General features: G+C 43.5%; 1 protein-coding gene across 4 annotated transcripts; it reads right to left on the minus strand.

Moving 5' to 3' along the window:
- Window positions 1–216: 216 nt before the first annotated feature.
- Window positions 217–13,777, minus strand: LOC147890704 (pentatricopeptide repeat-containing protein At3g53360, mitochondrial-like). 4 transcript variants are annotated; one of them, XM_087389831.1, is made up of 5 exons: window positions 13,335–13,777; window positions 13,163–13,251; window positions 3,464–3,582; window positions 3,145–3,317; window positions 224–2,901 (listed from the first exon to the last, which is right to left on the minus strand). In XM_087389831.1, exons 1-5 carry the CDS (start codon window positions 13,441–13,443, stop codon window positions 1,166–1,168), a joined length of 2,226 nt encoding a protein of 741 aa, XP_087245957.1. In that variant the 5' UTR covers window positions 13,444–13,777; the 3' UTR covers window positions 224–1,165. The 4 variants fall into 4 exon arrangements, with proteins under 4 accessions (XP_087245955.1, XP_087245956.1, XP_087245954.1 ...); XM_087389829.1 differs by having other exon boundaries at window positions 217–3,290; XM_087389830.1 differs by having other exon boundaries at window positions 219–3,317; window positions 13,520–13,777.
- Between the last annotated feature and the right edge of the window lie 6,983 nt (window positions 13,778–20,760).

Genomic DNA, 20,760 nt, shown 5'->3' on the forward strand with positions numbered 1-20,760 from the left:
ACCTTCAGACGTAAGATCATTACATAATGTTGCTCGCTCCATAAGAACCCTCTGCAAATTGATTCCAAATGTCTTCCAACAAGTTACGAAGGATGAAGCAGATAAAAAAGGGCTGTCCCTGCATGAACAACCTTTCCTGTTGAATCAAGAGATCCAAACATCTGAACGACAAAAGCCTTGTCATCTTGTAGCTCTGACAACATCCCCGTGCCACATGCACTTCAAAGAGACTACTGAAGTGCCCGCTTCTACCACTAGCCGGCCAGAGCTGTAGCAAACAGGGTGGATAATTGAGTTGAAAAAAAACAAGTGCTTTCCAACATCTCATAAGGACTCAACTTGCGTCAGCTCCTTTGGACATGCAAAAGCCCTGAGGCTAAGACTGGCTACAAATTTGCATAGCAATTTTGAAACTCAGACCAAATGCTTCTTCAACTCCTAAATGGAAGCTGCCCTTTTCTGCTTTAGTACTTCACGCTCAGGGATGCACTTCCGCAAATCTCCTTTTATAATGGCTTTTGACCTATGCACTTCCCAGCATATCATTCTTGACTGATGAAAACTTGTTCCTCTCATTCTTTCGGCCTCATATCCATCATAGCATCATTCTTAACTCATAAAAACCTGTTCCTCTTATCCTTTCGACCTCATATCCATCATAGCATCATAAGAGTCGTAACAGAAGCCTGAACTGAGAAGTTTCTGACCGGTTACAATTGAATCAGCTTGAATTTTGGTGAAGAAACAAACCAGCGGGTCATCACACATCACCTTCAAATAAACAGTGCAATGCACATGCTGTGAATTAACTGATATAAGATCCCCAGAAGAATAAGAAAGCACCAGATTGAATCACCCTTTCAAATATAGAGTCCATTGCTTGGTTTGAGTCATGGGTCCATAAAGCAGAGTGTGGAATTTGTTTAACGCCCCTCACAGCAATTTTTCATTTGGTACTCTTGGAAATGGGCTTGGTACTAGGTAGCTGCATGGGATACCATGCCCGATGTTCTTGACAATGTGGATTAGCTCTCCCCTAGGGGATGCTGATGAGCCAAAAGAATAAGGAAACTTTAATGTAGTGGCAGAAAGGAAATGCATTTGTGCTCATCCTCCCAAATCGCAAAGCATGGGCTGAGTATCTTATCCTGCCTCTGCCAGCACCTCATCCAATCTCGTTTGTATGTGGATATGACTTACCTCCTTCAAGTAATGCACCAATACAGCTGACCCCTCTTTCTTTAATCCCTCGTCTCACCTTTGTATTGCCTTCACATTTGCTAGCCACTGCATAAACATTCGATAATAGCACAAAAGCTGCAGTACTCTCTGGATCTAGCTCGATGACTCTTTCTGCAGCATATTCTGCTACTTCCAGGTCTCCCACAATTCTGCAGCCACTGAGCAAAGCCATCCACACTGAGGCACTCGGTCGGAGCGTCAATTGCTTTATGAAGTCCACTGCCTCCCTTAAGCGTCCTGCTCGCCCCAAAAGGTCAACCATGCAGGCACAATGCTCGGATGTTGGGGTTATACCATGATCTTCTTCCATGGAGTTGAAATATTCCTGACCTTTATCAATCAAGCCAGCATGGGTACATGCTGTCAGGACACCGATGAAGGTGATATTATCCATCTTCACACCTTCCTCTCGCATTTGCAGAAAGAGTTCGAGAGCCTCTTCAGCATGGCCATGCTGGGCATAACCTGTAACCATTGCACTCCAAGATACAGTATCTCGCTTAAGCATGTTATTGAACACTTGGCGTGCATTATGCAAACTCCCACACTTCGCATACATGTCAATAAGAGTGCTCCCCACATAAACATCTGAATCAAACCCCTTTTCCACAATAGAGGCGTGTATATTCTTTCCCTGTTCCAAAGCTGCTGAGCTTACACATGCCTTGAGGATGGTTAAAAAGGTGACCTTATCTGGTTTCATGCCTTCCCATCCCATCTGCTGAAATAATGCGAAAGCCTCCTCAGCAGGTCCATGACTGGAATACCCCGCAATCATAGCATTCCATGAGACCAGATCTTGCTGAGGCATGCTGTCAAATACACGGCGCGAATCCTCAACACTCCCACATTTGGCATACATGTCAACAAGGGCACTTCCCACAAATTCACTCGTCTCAAGTCCGTCTTGGGCAATGCAAGCATGAATCTCCTTGCCCTTATCCAGAAATTCCAGGCTCGCACATGCCTTCAAAAGGCTGAGAAACGTGACCTTGTCGGGCTTCATGCCATCCCTCTCCATTCCAGCAAACAGTTTGAAAGCTTCCTTGGCATCCCCATGCTCAGTGTATCCCAAAATTATTGCATTCCAAGAGGGCACATCACGTGATTGCATGTTATTAAATACTGTACGTGCATCCTCTATGCTTCCACAGTTGGCATACATGTCAACAAGGGTGCTTGCCACAAATATGTTTGACGCAAATCCACTCTGTAGGATTTCAAAATGAATCTGTTTTCCATGTATTAAAGTTGCTATTGCCTTTAGGATGCTCAAAAAAGTCACATCATCAGACTTAACGCCTTCCAATTTCATCCTCTGAAAAAGTTCAAAAGCTTTCTCAGTTTGGCCATGCTCGGTGTAACATGCAAGCATCGAATTCCATGAGACCACATCCTGCACAGGCATTTGGGTGAAAACCTGGAGTGCATCCTCTATACTGCTACATCTAGAATACATGTTCACAAGGGTGTTTCCAACAAATACATTTGTCTTGGTCCCAATCTTTATTATATGAGCATGGATCTCCTTGAGCCTTGCTAAACTTGAGCAAGCCTTTAGGATGCTGACACATGTGACTTCATTTGGCTGTACTCCGTCAGGTTCCATCTGACAAAAGAGTTTGAAAGCCTCTTCTGCATGCCCAAACTTCGTATAACCTCCGATCATCAAAGTATATGTAAAAACATTTCGACGAGACATACCATCAAAGATTTGGCGGGCATCCTCAACACAATCACATTTCACGTACATATGAACGAGAAAATTATTGACCACAACATCATGCTTGAAGCCATTTTTCATAATACGGGCATGGATCAGCTTTCCCGCAGCCAGGTCCTTCATGTCAATACACCCCTTTAACAAGCATGCATAAGTACGGGACAAAGGTGGCGTGATACCTTGCTGGCTCATAAGGTCTAAAACACGCAGTGCCTCGTTCAACCGTCCTTCCTTGCACAAGTTGTTCAAGTCCTCAGCAGTATTGAGACTACGTCTATGATCTCTCTCTTTTGAGCTTCTTGCAGGGCTGCCTACACTCTGATTCCTAGCGTTTTGAAGTATTTTAGGTGGCCTGCATGATTGCAGACGATGGTAATGGCAGAACAGAATATACATTTTCCATTCAAAAACTTAATACTTAAATTTAGGAAAGGTTGACAACAAATGTTGTATTGACTGAATTAGGGAAAAGAAAAATTACTCTGCAATGGAAATTACCAGTAATTTTTACAGTCAAAACCATTCTCAGAATGAGTTTCGACTGATGACGTGAGAGCCGGATCTCCTTTCCCCCAAAAGAGGTCGTTGAATGCAGGCCATTGAAGCCTTGAGACTATCTGTAGATAACAGATGACATTGAAGTATGGTCTTTACTTGGCCAGCACTAGACCGTTCTTTCCACTTCTGAAATCCTACACAGCCACGTGTTTCATTCTAACAAGATATTTCTAGAAAATGGAATAGGGGTGTTATACGACTAATTGGGAATCTTCGGAGTCATTTTCTGAGTGCTAGAATAAGTGTGGAACAGCATCAATTGGTTCTGATTGACTAAATCTGAAAGATTTATGGATCTCAAGGAGTATAAATATCTGATAAACATATAGAAATTATCATTCGACAACTGACATCGAGAGTAGTAACTTCGGAAGACGGAATAACTAATGTTTTTCCACCTGGAGAGCTTATTGAATCATCACAAGCGCAGCGAATGAATCGTGTATTAAAGAAGTCGATGTTTTATGAACCCATCGTGGTGGGAATGACGAAAGCATCTCTCAATACTATTAGTTTTATATCGGAGGCGAATTTTCAGGAGGCTACTTGAGTACCGTCTAAAGCTGCTCTTAGAGGTCGAATCGACTGGTTAAAGGGATTAAAAGAAAATGTTATTCTTGGCGATCTCGTTCCCATCGGAACCGGCAGTCAACGAGCAGAACACTTAGCAAATTAAGCCCGTCTTCGAAGGTAAACGTCCGTGATCATTGCTTCGAGCTGTTGTACACTATTACAATGCTTTCACCTTCGCGAGGCTAATATATTCTAAGAAAGAGAGCAATGAATAGTCGAGTATGTATCGAAGGTATACAAACCGAGACGGGCTTTTCAATAGCGATCAATCGATACCATGAACTGAATACAGCTGGTTGACAACGAGCAGAACACTTAGCAAATTAAGCCCGAATACAGCTGGTTGACAACGAGCAGAACACTATTTCAATGCTTTCATCTTCTGTCGAAGTGATCAACGTGAGCAAGGATTTCGTTCGTCCGTTTCACCTGTCGAAGTGATCAACGTGAGCAAGGATTTCGTTCGTCCATTTCGCCTATATTTAAAGGTTTTGCCTTGGCTTTTTACGCAGCTTTTCAAAAGCTTTCAAAGCTTTTGGGCTTTCAGAATTTCACCTTCTGTCGAAGTGATCAACGTGAGCAAGGATTTCGTTCGTCCGTTTCGCCTGTCGAAGTGATCAACGTGAGCACGGATTTCGTTCGTCCGTTTCACCTATATTTAAAGGTTTTGCCTTGGCTTTTTACGCAGTTGGCTTTTTACGCAGCTTTTCAAAAGCTTTCAAAGCTTTTGGGCTTTCAGAATTTAAAAAATCTAAGGGTGTATATTGTGCCATGTGGAAGCACAGGATTTCAGAATTTGAAAAAACGTCCTAGTGCTGGCCAAGTAATCATGACTTTAGGGTCTCGCTTAATGAGACTCCCGCTAACCATCCTTGTGAGATTTCGGGGGCCCTGATTATGAGACACGAAATCTGAAATCGAAAAGCTTAACAAAGTTGGAGAGGCTCTCAAAAGAGGTGAAATTGCTTCCCTCACCAAGTAATGATTGAACGAGAGCGATCGAGAGCATTGAAGGGTATTAAAATCAGGCATATCGTTCAGGATAGCAGCTCGAGTAGCCTGCACGAGAAGGTTTAAGCTTGGAGTAGCCTGCAAGAGAAGGTTTAAGCTTGGAGAGAGAGAAGCTAAGAAGCACCTAGGGTAGCCACAACCGAGTGACTGAGTGTGACGAGCAGGTCCTATGGTAGCTTTGGAGAAGAGCCCGAGTTCAGCAATCAACGAAGGAGCACCTTGGTTTTCGAACAGTGAAAGAAGCCGAACGTGAACGCTATTGGGAGTTCTGCAAAGTAGCTTACTATGTATGTTTTTTGAAAATCGGAAAAGCAACGTTGTTTTTACTTGTTGCAAGTGCGTGGAAAACCATGATCATCGGCCGCTTGAAAGCTCCATAATGATTGAAGGACTCTATGAAACTTTCGAAGAAAGTAATATAAACGCAGCTATAAACATAAAGCCAGCGATAAAGTTAAAGTCGAGCTGCAGACAAAGAAAAACGGAATAACAAGGAAAACGAAACCATGACAAAAGCACACCTGGAAACTTGTAACCTGCCAACCTTCAAATAAAAGAATTCGCCTTCTCCAACGGAAAGCAGACGTTGTTTACTTGCTTTTACTTGGTTACTTGTGCACATTGTTTTTTAAGGTGTTTTCACATTGTTTTTGGACGTGTTTCGCTTGGTTACTTGTTTATTTTTAGCGAAGGGACGATCTAACGAGTTAGAATGAAACACGTGGCTGTGTAGGATTTCAGAAGTGGAAAGAACGGTCTAGTGCTGGCCAAGTAAACATTGTTTTTTAAGGTGTTTTCACATTGTTTTTGGACGTGTTTCGCTTGGTTACTTGTTTATTTTTAGCGAAGGGACGATCTAACGTGATTCCCGCTGAAACAGAAGCGATCGAACGAGATTCCAACAACTGCTCAACTTTCGGAAGACCTTGAATGATATCCCTAGATCTCAATCTGTCATATAGTAATGTTATTAAAGTATCTCCTTCTCTGATTATATCCCTGTAATCTTTATGAATAGTTGCAAACATCAATAATTGTTGCGATCTGATCAAAGTTTGCAAAAGTGTCAATGATAACTATTGCCAACTCATAAGATCATGGACATAGTGAATCATTTTAGATATAATAAGATGTTATTTATACGCACTTTTATATTTCCATAGTCGTAATTTTTTGGAATCTTGCAAAGGCAAAAATTGTAACTACAACTGCTCGAAGATGTGTGAAGATGATTACCTTGATGGTTTGAACATCTTTGATCATTGGATTGTGTATAGCTTTTGTGCTTGAATTTATCATCTTTAGGAAATTGCACATATGCTAACCAACATATCCAAACATGCAGAACATGAGGAATGCATATTGACTAATCATGATTGTTTTTCAGATTCCAACATTCCAGCAAAGAAATAGGCGACTTCTCGTCGCGCTGTGGACGTCACAAAGGATACTCCACGTAAGTAGAATGTACGGTCATTTCAATTCTGAAATGTTTCTGCACCGTCTGTTGCTCTGGTCCGCATTAATGCGCTACACCTCCAACACTGGAGGTGACTATTCGAAACGGGGGGATGGCACGTTCCCCTATGATATATAATTTTTGGAGAGACATGTGCCGGCTCTCCACCATACATTACGTATGGTTTTTTTTTTTTTTTACACCTCATCTTGAGCACGCACACTTCTTCACACATTCTGTTTCCGCAAGGGAACATTACATTTGCTTGGTTCGACCAACATACTAATCATGTCTGCAACACTTCTGTTTTCGAGATGTTTGCAGCCTCCAAACGAGTGTCTTCTCCTAAAGGTATGCACAACACAATGTATTTGCTTGATTCAAGTTATTTTATCAATTCTTTCACCTTCTAAAGATAGAGGTTCAGTCCATTTTGTTTTTCCTGTTGCGTTTAGACAAAACCACGTGAGTTAAATTGTAGCAAAGTTTCGAATGGTTTTTATTATTAATCCCTGTAGGTGTTTAAACCCGAACATAAGACATCGATTCATGTCACGATGTAGAAATGACCACCGGAAACTCCTTCGAACATGACCATTCGTCAACGCTCACAGCAGCCAGAGGTCGAGCTATTCAACTTGATATAACATCAAGAAAGATGTCCTTGAGGCCAGCTACGTCATCGTGGTTGACCATCGCAGATAGATACAAGCAATGGGTTAGTAATTGCGCGGCTATTTTCTCTAGCCTTCAAATCTGCGGTGTCTGTGGCATAACCACGCTACTGTCTGCAAACCAAAGGATCGTTTCTTCGCAAGGCATAGGCATCTCGAGCCACAGCGCCGCACTCAAAAACATGATACTTTTGGATGCCTGCGAGAATATGGGCATGCAAGTGACTTACTGGAAATGCCAAAGCTGCACACGAGATGCCCAGCGGAGTAGATACATTGTGCGGTTGATGCCACAGTACTCTCGGCAGTTGCTTAAAACAAACCACCTCCACACGCAACTGCTAAGCATCATAGATATATCCATTTCAGTTACCACGACTGCAAATGTGATTGCTCGTGGCACACTCGATCGAAGGTCACTTCTAGACAATCGTCTGATATCTTGGCGAAACATCCCACTAAGCTCGGCTCAAGAAATCGTGATGAACGAGCTGTCAGGTGTGCTTGCATACAACATCGAGAACAATCCAATATTGCGCAAGTACAATTCTTTAGCAAAGCATGCAGACATCAAGATGGGTATGTGCATCTTGAGTCCTCAAACCATTGCAGGTATCTTGGAACTACACAATGAGACAGCTCCCTTCGAGTTAATGTCAATAGCGGAATCTCAGCCTGAGCTCCTGCTTTTGCAAAACATGGTGGACCCCGCGAACCGTCGCGCCTTTGATGCAAGGGACAAGCATGAGTTTGCCTCCATACAGCTACGGGGTACAGAAATGCTTTCAGAGAGGGTCGCTTCATTCCACGTCGACGGAGTAACAGCAGCTGGCAGTGCGTACGTTGACATAACCATGGAGTCAGCAGTGTTCCCCTTCCTGTTCCCTTTCGAACGGGGCTACTATGATGGCTGCAGACAGTTCAGCAACTATGTGAAAATGAGAATATGCACCTTATTCTCTATCTACACGCTCTACAAGCCGTACTTGTTGATCATGTTCCAGTTAAAACAGGCAGTGATGATTGCCAATTCAAGCAACTCTACATGCTTGCAATGAGACATCGACCAATATAGGAAAGCCAACCCTGCCACGACCGATGAAGACGCAATGAGACACGTGCTTCGCTACAGCATGCCATCAACAATGCCGGGGTCCCCATCGTGGCATCGACGGCATCTGAAGGACCTCATAACAATGGTCGATGCTTGGGGCCTCCCAGATTTCTTTCTGACATTCACTGTAGACGAGGTCACCGATACATGGTGGCAAGAAATTAATGTGATCGAGAGCATCGCAACACATTATAATGCACAATTCACTTGGAAGGACTGTCCTGTTGAATGCGTGGCACTTTTCCATGCACGCTTCCACATGTTCATGCGCAAGCATTTGCTTTCATCCGACGGTCTGCTTGGCCGAATACAACACCATGTCATTTGTTATGAGATACAAAACAGGGGCTCCCTACACGCCCATGTCATATTGTGGGTCCACCATGATGACCGTCAGCGAATTGCAAATGAGATTGTGGCTTACGTCCCCAGGGACGAGGCCCTGGATCCTCGAAACACAAGGCTGCGAGAACTAGTTCTCAGGAAGCAGTTGCACGTATGCAGGAAAGCGTGCTACGTCGGACCGTCACACCACAGTTGCAAGCACGGCTTCCCTTTCGCAACACAGCCAGAATATGAACCCATCCTCGACCCTCTGACGCAACGTTGGTTGTATTACCGGCCGGGACATGAGCACCGAAACGTCGTCCCTTACCACCCTTCCGTGTTACTGTTGTGGGGTGCACACATGAACATACAGCGGGTGACAAACTCTTCAATCTCTCACTACCTCCTCAAGTACGCGATGAAATCTGAACCAATGGGCAAACTGAACATCCGTTCAGAAGATGCCTCGCGTTTGGGGTTGCAACATCTCGACGAAGTAAAGCTGAAACTCATCACTGCGAGCCTCCTATCAAAACCAACCTCTCCAACAGAGGCCGCGCTAAACTGCATGCAGATACCAACAATCACAAGGAGCGAGACCATTCACTATGTCGACTCCTCGCCACCATCTCTAAGACAATGCATCATCTCGCGAAACAACAATGTCACCCTGCACCCGGTCGACATATACCGCGGGAGACCGAGCGTCATCGAGGATAGCACGTTCTACGATTACCATAGGCAATATGTGATCCGAAAGCCCAAGGAAACACAACGTGGAACGGTCGGTCTTGACCTCTTAGGCAACAGGATCGCAAAATGTGAGCGAGTAGTCAGATTCACTGACTAACACCCTAGACATCAACCAGAGGGGTACTTCTACAATGTGCTCTTGCGAAAACTCAGCTTCAGGAATGAAACAGAGCTCATATCACCTGCCAACATAGCTGGATCCTACTTTGTCGAATGCCAAATGCGCGGCCTCATATTGAGCAACAAGGACCTCGAGATGTATGTGACCGAATACACGCAAAGGAACTTGCTAGCGACTGACCACATGGACCAGTTGATCAATATGATATTGCAAAAGGTTGCGATCATCCGAGACTGCCCGATGGAAGCACCTAACATCGACCAGCAAACCCCGTCGAAGGGTCAACACGCGCGAGGATGTTGGAAAAAATGGCCGAGTTTCGCACCGTCGCCAATGCTGCATTGACAGTAGAACAACAAAGAGTCTTCGAAAGCCTAGCTTCAACAAGCTCAGGGCTGCACGTTGTCTATGGAACACCAGGTAGCGGCAAAAGCTTCTTGATACGGTACTATGTTTCGCATCTGGTAGCGCAAAACAAAACGGCAATACTCTGTGCATCAACAGGGGCGGCTGCGACGCGGCTGAGCGGGATTGCAACCACTGTACACTACCAATTAAGGATCCCCGTGCGCAGCAGTCAGTACCCACTGAACATCCATGAGACGGATGAGCGACACCTCGTAATCAAGGAAGCCAATGCGATCATCATTGACGAGATGTCCATGCTAACAAGGATGACTTTCGATCTCGTGGTAAGACAAATCGTCAATGTGACTAATGGCACATTGCATGAGCCATTCAGACACAAAATGCTCATAATTTTTGGTGACCTGGCGCAATTACCGCCAGTCTGCAAACACCGCGAGGATCTCTGTGAGCCATGCCACATCACGTCCTCCGCGCACTGGGCTCAAGCGAAAATGTACCACATGCAATTCTCGGTGCGACATGCACGAGACATGCCGTTCCTGGCATTCTTGCATACCATAAGACTCAGGACGCCCACAACTGACGAGATTTCCGACTGTTTGGGGCAGTGCATTGTCGACAAGGAAGGTGCATGCCACTTCATCGATGCCGAAAAAACCATCATTTGCACGCACAGAGTCGATGTCGCTACCTTCAACGATGAGCTTGTGGAGAAATTCAACACTCCCGAGATGATTGTGCATGTTCAAATACACAGTAACGCCGCAAGCGAACCAGCTCTCAAAGAATGGTTGGAGGACAAAAGCTTCAACGAGATAGGAAAAATTTGCATGGGGGCGAAGGCAATGATAACGGAAAACATCGACCTTGTAATAGGTGCCGCAAATGGAGCAATGTGCAAAATCAAGAGCATCAATGCAACTAGCAGGGGAGAAATCAACGGTATCACTATCGTCGTGGACACAACAGCGGCCGTGCTCACATTACGACGCTCGAAGCATCAGCGAAAGGCAATAAATGGAAAATGGTTCCACAAGTCCACATTTCCACTAACCCTAGCATACGCTATCACGAGACACAAATCCCAAGGCGCAACCATATCCAACAAAGCGCTGCTCATATTTCGAGGAGTGTTTGCCCCTGGCCTAGCATACGTGATGTTGTCTACAGTGACTGAGAGAACGAGGCTGCGCATACTACATTGCCCACATCCAGACATATTCAGACCAATTCCACGAGAGTTCTCACAGCCGACAACACAACCACATGCATAAAGGTATTCACTACCAGAGATTAAAAAAGGCAGAGGCAAGTCATGAATATGTTACGTCAAACATGCGTGCAAGGAAAATGGTTTTAATATCTTGTCTGTTGTCGAGAACAGGTGCAGAGGATCAGAAAGCTCGGGACATTGCAGCATAAGACATGGACGCAGACAAGCTAAATTCCACCAGCATGAAAGAATCTTTTTTTCTTGAAGATTTAAAAAGACAGCTCATTTGAAAAGACGGTGTAATAAGTCGTGCTTGCAAGCAGCTATTTGAGCTATACAAAAGCAACGCGAAGGCAACAAAACCTCCACCAGCAAAGAGGAGGTTCTTCCTAACCACAAAGCAATTCCGGCTAGCAAACAATGCAGGAGAACGTCCGGGAGCTTACATCAACGGCTTCAACATGTATGCGGAACTACGCGACTTCATTGACAAGTGCAATAGGCGTTTGCCAGCTAAAAGAGAGCGGGGAGGCTTGAGATTTGCAAATGGTATGTAATGCTTCCGAAAATTAAAAAAAACCGCAACAATTGAGAAAAAGAATTAACGAGTTGCAAGAACAACAAACTCATCATGGATTGCACTTCTCCTGCAGGACTCCTCAAAGAGATCCTTGTCGAGCTTGACATTGAGTTCGATGAGACCGATAGGATGATGGAAAGTTTGGAGGGGTAGAAGCTACTAGACACGAAGACGAAAGGGATCACAGCGTATGCGTGCGAGCTGCTGCATTACGGGTACAACGTATCCTTGGAGTTGCTGAGGGACACGACGTGCGATCAAGGAATGGCTATACTCGAACAATTTATGGAACAATTTGGAGGGACGCACGACGCAAAGCACCCGGTGACGACAATGGAGAAGCTTACGTATATTTTCGATAGGGACTTATATGAGGAGCGCTTCGGTATTGGAAACGATCCTTTAACGCCAACAGAGAAAACCAGGGCAAGTAAATAAATGCATTCTATTATGGACCTCAAACGAACGAAAAAAGACCGAAAACCTCGATGACTAACGTAATTGTCAATGTTTATGCAGGTATGACATTGAAAGATGCGAGCCTCGAGATGAAGGAGGAGCCTCCACTGAAGCGCCCGCGCAAGGGAATCGTGCGAGCCTCGTCGTCTACTGCATCACGTGCAAGCCCAACAACAAAAAATACCTAGGGAGCACAACGGACCTGCCGCGGAGGATCAAACAGCACAATAAAAAACCACCGGCGAAAATGAAAGAGGACTTGCAGCGTTACAAGCCCTTCAAAGAAAATTTCAAAATCAAAGTTTTGGAAACAACAGCCACTGTAGACAAAGCATGAACTTTAGAGCAGTACTACATAAGGAGCCACAACACAGTAGGTCCATTAGGTTACAACACGCTCGAGGGCCATCCGGCTAGAGCGCGGAAGTACTATTTCCTAAAGCGTAGGAACATAATTTGACCCAAAAAATAAACATTTGTGCCTTCGAAAAAAGGGATCCAATGAAGTTGCAAATGGTGCTGGAACTTTTGTCGTACATGCAATGCAGCTTTGGGTTTGGATTATTCCTGTCACAGTTGCATGCTTCTGTCTCAATTTGGTTTTGATTTATTATTTATACATTTCTGAAATACATCTCCCCGTCGTTCGCTCGAAGTGGAATGACAATAGATTTGCTTACAGTGCAAAGAATAGGAATTTGTCTTCCTCCGAAAAAAAGAAAAACTACGTTTTACTGTCGACATGAACAACATCAAGTGCAAGCAGGACTGGATGATAACGAAATCTCTAGAAAAGGTTGCATGCCATTGAACATCAATCTTCTGCATCATTTCTGACAACGTGACTCATGTGAACCTCAACAAGATAGCAAAAGAGAGAAGTATTCATTAAGAGCCTAGCTGGCCAAGCAATCTAGTTATGCCTATAACGCCCAATCAAATTTACTAGGCCTCACTGCGTCATATTCCATATTCCACCGGTTGACCTGCAAAAGCCTTTCTCCGCCTCCTATGCCATCCGTAGTGACACGTAGGTGATTCAGGATCCCGTAGGACACAGAGCTTCCAGTTCTCCCTGTTTTATTGAGAAACGTCGGTGAATCAATAAACATATGTCGAACAATCATGAAAACAAGATGTTTCAAATGCGCAGTGTACCAATGGTGGCAGATGCCCCTAAAGGAAAATTAAAAGATGCCCATAATTGTTTCAAAGCCAGGGTACATCGAGTGGCATGAATGTTCCTCCACAACGCATGTTTGAACATACTCTGAACTTGGGCGAAGGCTTTTGATGGTGAACTTCGAGGAGGGTACGAAGGGTGTTACACAGATTGTTCTTACCATTTTCAAGAGACATGTGTTGATTGCTAGTTTGAATCACAAAGCTCAACGGCAAACGTCCGACCACTTACCCCTCATGGCCTGAATGATTGGACCTTAGCTAGAACGCGAATACTCATTCTAAACCAGACCTGTTCTAAAGTAGCTCCTTTAGAATGCAGTCTAGGGAGATGGTTGTTTTTTGTTCTTCCATGTATAGTCTTTCTTGGGGGTAGGGTTTTTTTTTGGACTCCACATTGCTTTGGTGCATGGGCGGACAAAATTAGGCTTGGCCAATTGTGTGTAACTCCCTTAGTAACAAGTTTTGGGGGTCCATCTCAAAACTTTGTGAAATTTTTGGGTTTTTTGGTCCTTGCAAAGGGTCCTAAGGGATGGCTTGGTTTTTAGATCCATAGTTTTGAAGTTAGTTCATTTAGTCAATTTGACCATCCAAATTGTGGTTAGTATGAGCTTTAAGTGTGTGTTAGAAGTAGTTTAAGAGCTTCTAATGTGTTTATGGTTTAAGGTTTTTGTTTGCTTGTGGAGGTCCTAAATGTTCTCGTCTTTTATTTTTGTCATTTGTTAGGTATTTCTCTCTAAAGATAGAGGCTCTCTTTGTCTCTTATATGACACCACCTTTATATTACTCTTCCAATAGGCACGTCCCCACTTTTGTTTCATGGTCAATCCACCATGCCTCTTTCACCTCTTTTCTCTCTCTCTTTCACTCGTCCACCTTTCCTCATATTCCTTCACCTTCACTTGCTTTTTCTCTTTTCCTTTCCTTTCAATTTACACCCATCGTTACCCTTTTATAAGTTATTGGAAATATTTATGGAGCTTACACTTAGACTTATAATGTCACTTCAAAAGGCAGGGCCTTAGTGGGATCCCCACCTTGTTTAACAACACATGAACTTTGATTCATGGTGGCTTTAGTCCACTTCGCTGGACGCTGCATGGCTCCTTGCATGCGCTCTATTCCTTTGCTTTCCATGCATTACGTTTCGCCCGTCGTCTTCCTTCAAATCGACATTCCTCTTTCATTTTTGTTGGAGCGAGGGTGTGAACGAGGTCAGAGATGTGGAGCAAGGGCATAGAATGAGGTCAGAGGTGTTGAGGGCGAGGCGAGAGGCATCAATTTGCGACGTAATGCCATCTCTTGCCTTGTTTCATCACAACAAGTCCTTACTAAATGTTTGACAGGTGGGACACAAGGTCTCTAACGGGTACCTAGTCGCTCTTGAGAATTCGATTGCGTCCATTTGACACCCCTCTTGTATGTACACAAGATCAAGCAGTCTTACCAACTAGGGCAGCCTCCTTGGGTGGGCTTTTGCTCTTGAAAGCAAACAAAATGTGCTTAAATTTCCTTCTTTGAGAGAGAAAGAGATCTAGTTTGTGAGAGGATTCATTGAGAGACTCTTGAAAAGTTTCATGAGAGATGTATGCTGAGAGATTTCTATTGCGAGAGAGAGACTTTACTTTGAGAGAGTCTGTGAGAGAGAGACAAAGTCTCTTTGCAGGTCCTATCCTACACTTCGACCACACTCTTCACTTGAACTATATTGGTGGTGAGCTACTTTAGGGGGAGCCTTGCCTTCGATGGATTGCAAAAGTAACATCTACAAGCGGGATTAGCATCTTCAACAACCAGCAAAGGTAACTCCTAATCTGCAAGCAGCCCCAAATGACCGGCTCCTTCCATCACAACTCCAATAACTACCTCTAAGGCTCTGTAAGCTTCAGCAGTGCCCTTGTACCAAGGCCTTCTACCATCGATGACTAGCTCCGAAATCCCACGCTCTACATAGTCACCAACAGCAGAATCATAGCACCTATTATAAGCCCTTGTAGTACCTCCAATGAAAGCCTTCAACAAGCGTGCCCTCCTACAGCCGTTCGCGATCAGCCTATCAATAGCCTTTGCAAGCCTCTCCATCAACCCATGATAGAGCCACTCTATCAAAGACTCCCTGCTCACAGGGCCAACGAACCTACCCTGCAATCGACGCAACGATGACCTCTGAGTAGCCACCCACGACTAGCCAGCTCAGGTATCCTCTGCCCCAACCTCAATGCTCGGCTCACAGTAGAGCTAAGGCCAACGACTGGCTCACGGTCTTAGCTCTCGAATAACAAGCTTCTTCATCATCAACTCCTATAGAGAGCCAACGGGCTACTCGCCAATGATGCTCCATCGCCTCCAGCTCTTCATCCAAGCTACAAGGATGCCCCACGACATAAGAAATTCCAAGCCTACGGTTGTCAATAGGATCCAACAAGCTCTCTGCCAGCCCGCTTCACAAAGCGGCTCCCCATAGTGCCAAGTGGCACCTTCAAGCTCCCTGCACGACAATCCAGTGACTCAGCAATGAGTTGAAGCACCAACCGTGCCTAAGCTCCTTCAACACTGGACTGCAGTGCCTTCTTCAACAACATTTCATGTAACTCTGCTCCAGAGCCACCCAACGAAAGATTTTGATAGAATCTTTAGTAGATTTCGATGGAATCTTCAGTAGATTCTGACGTCCCAGATGGGGACACGTGGAGGATAGCTTATCCTTAAGGTCAGGGTCACCTCACTAAAGCTTTGGTTAAAAAATGAGCCACGTGGCACCCTATCCATGTTGCCACATCATCACTAGCTCATCAGGTGCCACCTCATCCTTATCTACCATGTGATAACCAATTGCCACGTCAGCAGAGTCCAATCAGCATAGACACATCACCTGACACATCATCTGTGCCATGTTGGTAACACGTCATTTGTGCCACATCATTTGCCATGTCATTTGTGCCACATCATCAATGATACATCACCTGACACATCATCTGTGCCATGTCATCTACCACATCATCCTTTAACCAGTCAACACTACCACATCAGCATCCCAGCCAACTACCGCATCATCATTGCCACGTGACACTCTGACCCCTGTAGGCATAGTTATCACTTTGCAAGCACACTATGCAACCTGCATGTGCACACAGTTGCCACCTCAGCACACTGCTTCATAGGCACACCTCTTGCTAGGCATAGTGCCACATCATTACTGCATGTGACCCATAATGACACATCATCATTGAGCACCATTTGCACTCCTTTTGCCCCTCCACCTAGATCAAGGCATATCTCTTGATCCAGGAAGAATTTGAGGGCGCTCCAAAAAGGAAAGTTGCTCATTTTTTTGTGCTCTATGCGCTCATCACATCACATGCACATTTTGATGCAAGTTATACTCACTTTTGAGCTTTGTCCAGCAAAACCACTTCCTACATGCAGATTCGCATCTACATCGACGCATCTGACCCATCACTTAAAAGGAACAAAAGAAAAGGAATTATTTGATGTTCTTTCATAGATCGATGGTTGGTATAGATCTAGATCAGAGTAGACTACATATTTCTTCAATCTCTAGAATCTTTAGACTTTCGAAGACTCTCTCTCTCTCTCTCTCTCTCTCTCTCTCTCTCTCTCTCATATTTTCTTCAATTTCTAGAAGATTTGTACTTTTAAAGACTCTCTCTCGCTCTCTCTCTCTCTCTCTCTCTCTCTCTCTCTCTCTCTCTCTCTCTCTCTCTCTCTCATATTTTCTTCAATCTCTAGAATATTTGGATCAGTCTATAAGAAAGCAATGGAAGGTCACTAGTGAGGAACTAGATAGTCATCTATCCACCTAGGTGTAGTATCCTATGTCAACTATCTAAGGGACTAGAGTCCTTGATGAACAAAGCCTAGAAGAAATAATCAAAGTTGACAATCGCTTTGGTGAATGCTAGTATTGCCAAGGAATGAAGTCAATGTTAAGATGATATTGTTGATTAGCTTGGGTAACTTGCCTACGTCCCTTGTCCTCCTTTGTGGCCTATGGGAGATATCTTATCACCTAGCAAGCACTACCCCAAGTCAAAGAGGAAGGAGCGAATATCTATGGTGCTCATGTGGGGTCAACATGTTGATGAGATTGTCATACTCTTGGTATCTTGATTCTGTCATCTCCCTAGAAACCTCTAATTATTGTCTCTTGAGTCAAAGAAGCTTTTGATCTCCCTTAGGTTGGGTTCATGATGAACTCTTGATCTCATCTCTAAACAGAGCGATTGATCTTTGTGTCATTGGGCCTCATGTAGAATAGTCACCATGCATCTTTGATCAAGGTGGAATGGTAAGGCTGAGAGTGGTCTAAATACACTCTTGAATATAGATTGTTTGTCACATATTCCTTATTTTTTATTGCTTGCACACTATTTGTTAGTGTAGAAGGGTCTATCTTGGGGAATTCTATTGATATAAGTGCTTGAGGGATTGCCAAATCATTGTCAAAAGTCCTAGTCAAAATCTACACAATGATTATGGATTCTAGCCTAGTCTAGATCACTATCATATTCCGTGCTTGTCATGAAAATTGGTACTTCTAACGCCCTTAGTCAGCTTCTGGTTCTAAGTCCTGGTCAAAATCTACATAATGATAATGGATTATAGCCTCTTTTGCATCACTATCCCATTCCGTGCTTGTCATGCAACTTGGTACTTATAACTCTCTTAGTTCCTCATCCTAGATTAGTGGTTCTAGTTATATCATTGATGCATCCACTTTTGGACACATTGGATGTGTTGCTTTGTAGTTATCAATTTTTGATAATGCATGTATCCCATTGTTGGTGTCACTATATCACCTTCTATCGGCTTGAGCTCTTTCATTGCTAAGATTGATGCAAGGTTGGTGCTTGTGTTGGAGAAGAGGTGTCATCAATATTATTGGGTTGCCTACTCCCATAGTTATATCCACCATAGTATCTATATTCTAGATGGTAATCTAATTAATGCCCCAATCATGGAGTACTTCTCATAGCCATGGTCTACCAATGGTATTTAGTATGTTGTCATCCTTTGGGGAGATCCAATATGGTGAATTGTATGGTGAACCTAGTTTTTGTAATTGCAATTGGTAACATTATTTACATTTCCCAAAGGATTGATAGTCTTATGTTGAACATGTCCATCCTCATCAGTGGCAATCCCCAGATTCATTATAGAGTTCCTTTGCTAAGATGTTCACTCCTATCCAACCATCCACAATTGTAGGATTTGGGCCCTCAAATTTATGCACCAATGGGATGGTTACAATTTTGTATGTCATCCCTATCATATAATTACATTAAAATATCCTTATCTTCTTCTTCAAGGCATGGGGACCTTGTGTAGATTCAATTCATTCTTTGAAGCATTTCCATATTGTAGGGTAGTTTCTCAATGGGGTTCCAATTGGGATTATGACCAGGTAGCCAATTATATTGGCTAATGCAGCTCCTTTCAATGAGGGCTATGGTATCCATAACCCTTTAAGTTGGGTGGAGCTTCAATCATTATTTCTATACTGGGTGGCATTGGTCCCTTGGCAAATTGTTCTCATTCCCTTGTTGCCCATTGTCTCAAGGCTTGAAACTAGGCTTTCTCTCTTTTTGCATTGGGATAATCCTCTTTTTCTTCTTTCTCTACACAGAGGCTTGATGTGGTAAGTGTTGCTTCAATTTTTTGTGCATTGGGAAAGGCTTGTCCATCTCTCCAGATCTTTTCTTTTCAAACAGGAGGTAGTTTTTGATGAGTTGTTTCTTTTTGCCTCCTTGTTACCACAAGTACTAGGTGGGACGCCATACCTTTGGGTTGCCACAATTTGATTTTTGATGTTGATGGTTCCAAGGGGTATATCATTTTTTGCTTTATTGGGATATTGAGTCTTGGTTCTAAGTGAGGAATCCATAGATACATATGTTTCCAACAACTACATAGTTGCTATCTATGTGAGGGTAATCTACTACTTGGTGGTTTTACCCACATCGAAATCAATTGATGGGTGCTTAGTATGTAGTTGGCTTTACTTGATTAGCATATACTAGTATGAGAACTTCTGCACCTTCTAGGTAATACATTGGGTACTTTGGCTCAAACTCATATCATGGTTCTAGGCCATCAATTTGCAATGGTTGAGCTAGCATGACTACTAAATGGGATGGGGAGCTTTGGGGTATTGTGGAGAATTAGGACTCCCCAACACTTGAGGCACTTGTGTCCTCATAGGAATAGGATTCAGTCTTTGCATTTATTCATTAGGTGCCAATGTGAGTTGCTTGTACCCAAGTCCATAATTTCTTCTATTTTGTCTATTTTACTAGTAGTGCCATGTGAGATGATATGGACTGAGATGATTCTATGTACAACCAATATTGACACTTTAGAGGGTTCAAAGGCATGTTGTAGCCTTTTCTTTGTTTTAGTACCTCTTCAAGGCATGTCAAGTGATCCTTTTTACATGCATGTATATATAAGTCATCTAGGGAGACTTGTAGAAGCTTATATGCATAATTCATCTAGGAAGACTCGAACGCATGCATAAGTCATCTACCATAGCTTGTATAAATTTTGGGGTATGTCTTTAAGATGGTGTACATGATGAATTGAGAAGCAGCTATAGGACATTGCATAATCTGAATGGCATGTCTTTATTTTGCAAAAAATTCCCATGTATGGAAAAACTTATCTTTGATTAATCTTCAAGAGTGATTTTTACTTGGTTATACCTATAGAACCCATTCATGAAGCTATAGACTTCTAACCTAGCTACCCATTCCAAAACAATGTCTGTTAGTGGTAGGGAGTGGTGAACTTTGATTGTAGCTGCATTAACATTTTGAGATTCACACATAAAACGACAAAGCACCAAGCTATCCCATGATGCTTGCTAGTTCATCATATCAAATAGAGCAAAGGACGAGAACAACACATCTCCAATGTGATTTAGAGATAGTGGGATTCCCAATGGGACCTACTCAAACCCATCAACTCAATCATATGGCTGATATGTGACAAGCGACCCTTAGGGGTCACACACACGCAACTAGATAATGTTGGTGTTTTGAAATTCAATTGAAATTTAAACTAGTGTTACACGTGTCCTAGACACCTCGAAATCCCCAACACGGTTTGTTTCCTCTTGCAAATCTGATTTGCTCTCATAGGCCTTTTGGCCCTTTGTAGAAATTAATAAATCTCTCTCTCTCTCTCTCTCTCTCTCTCTCTCTCTCTCTCTCTCTCTCTCTCTCTCTCTAATTCTCTCCAAGCAAACACCCCCTCCCACACTCACCCAGCCATCAACATGCCTAGGGCTCCATATGAACATATTGCCGCCATCTCAATACATCTTGGAAGCCCCACCTACCTATCGTGAGGCAAAACCAGTCATTAGGGAGGATATCCTACA

The sequence above is a fragment of the Dipteris shenzhenensis genome, chromosome 18 (genome assembly GCF_047967505.1).
Source record: "Dipteris shenzhenensis isolate YYH24624 ecotype China chromosome 18, Dip_SZ_1.0, whole genome shotgun sequence".
NCBI classification, from domain to species: Eukaryota; Viridiplantae; Streptophyta; class Polypodiopsida; order Gleicheniales; family Dipteridaceae; genus Dipteris; species Dipteris shenzhenensis.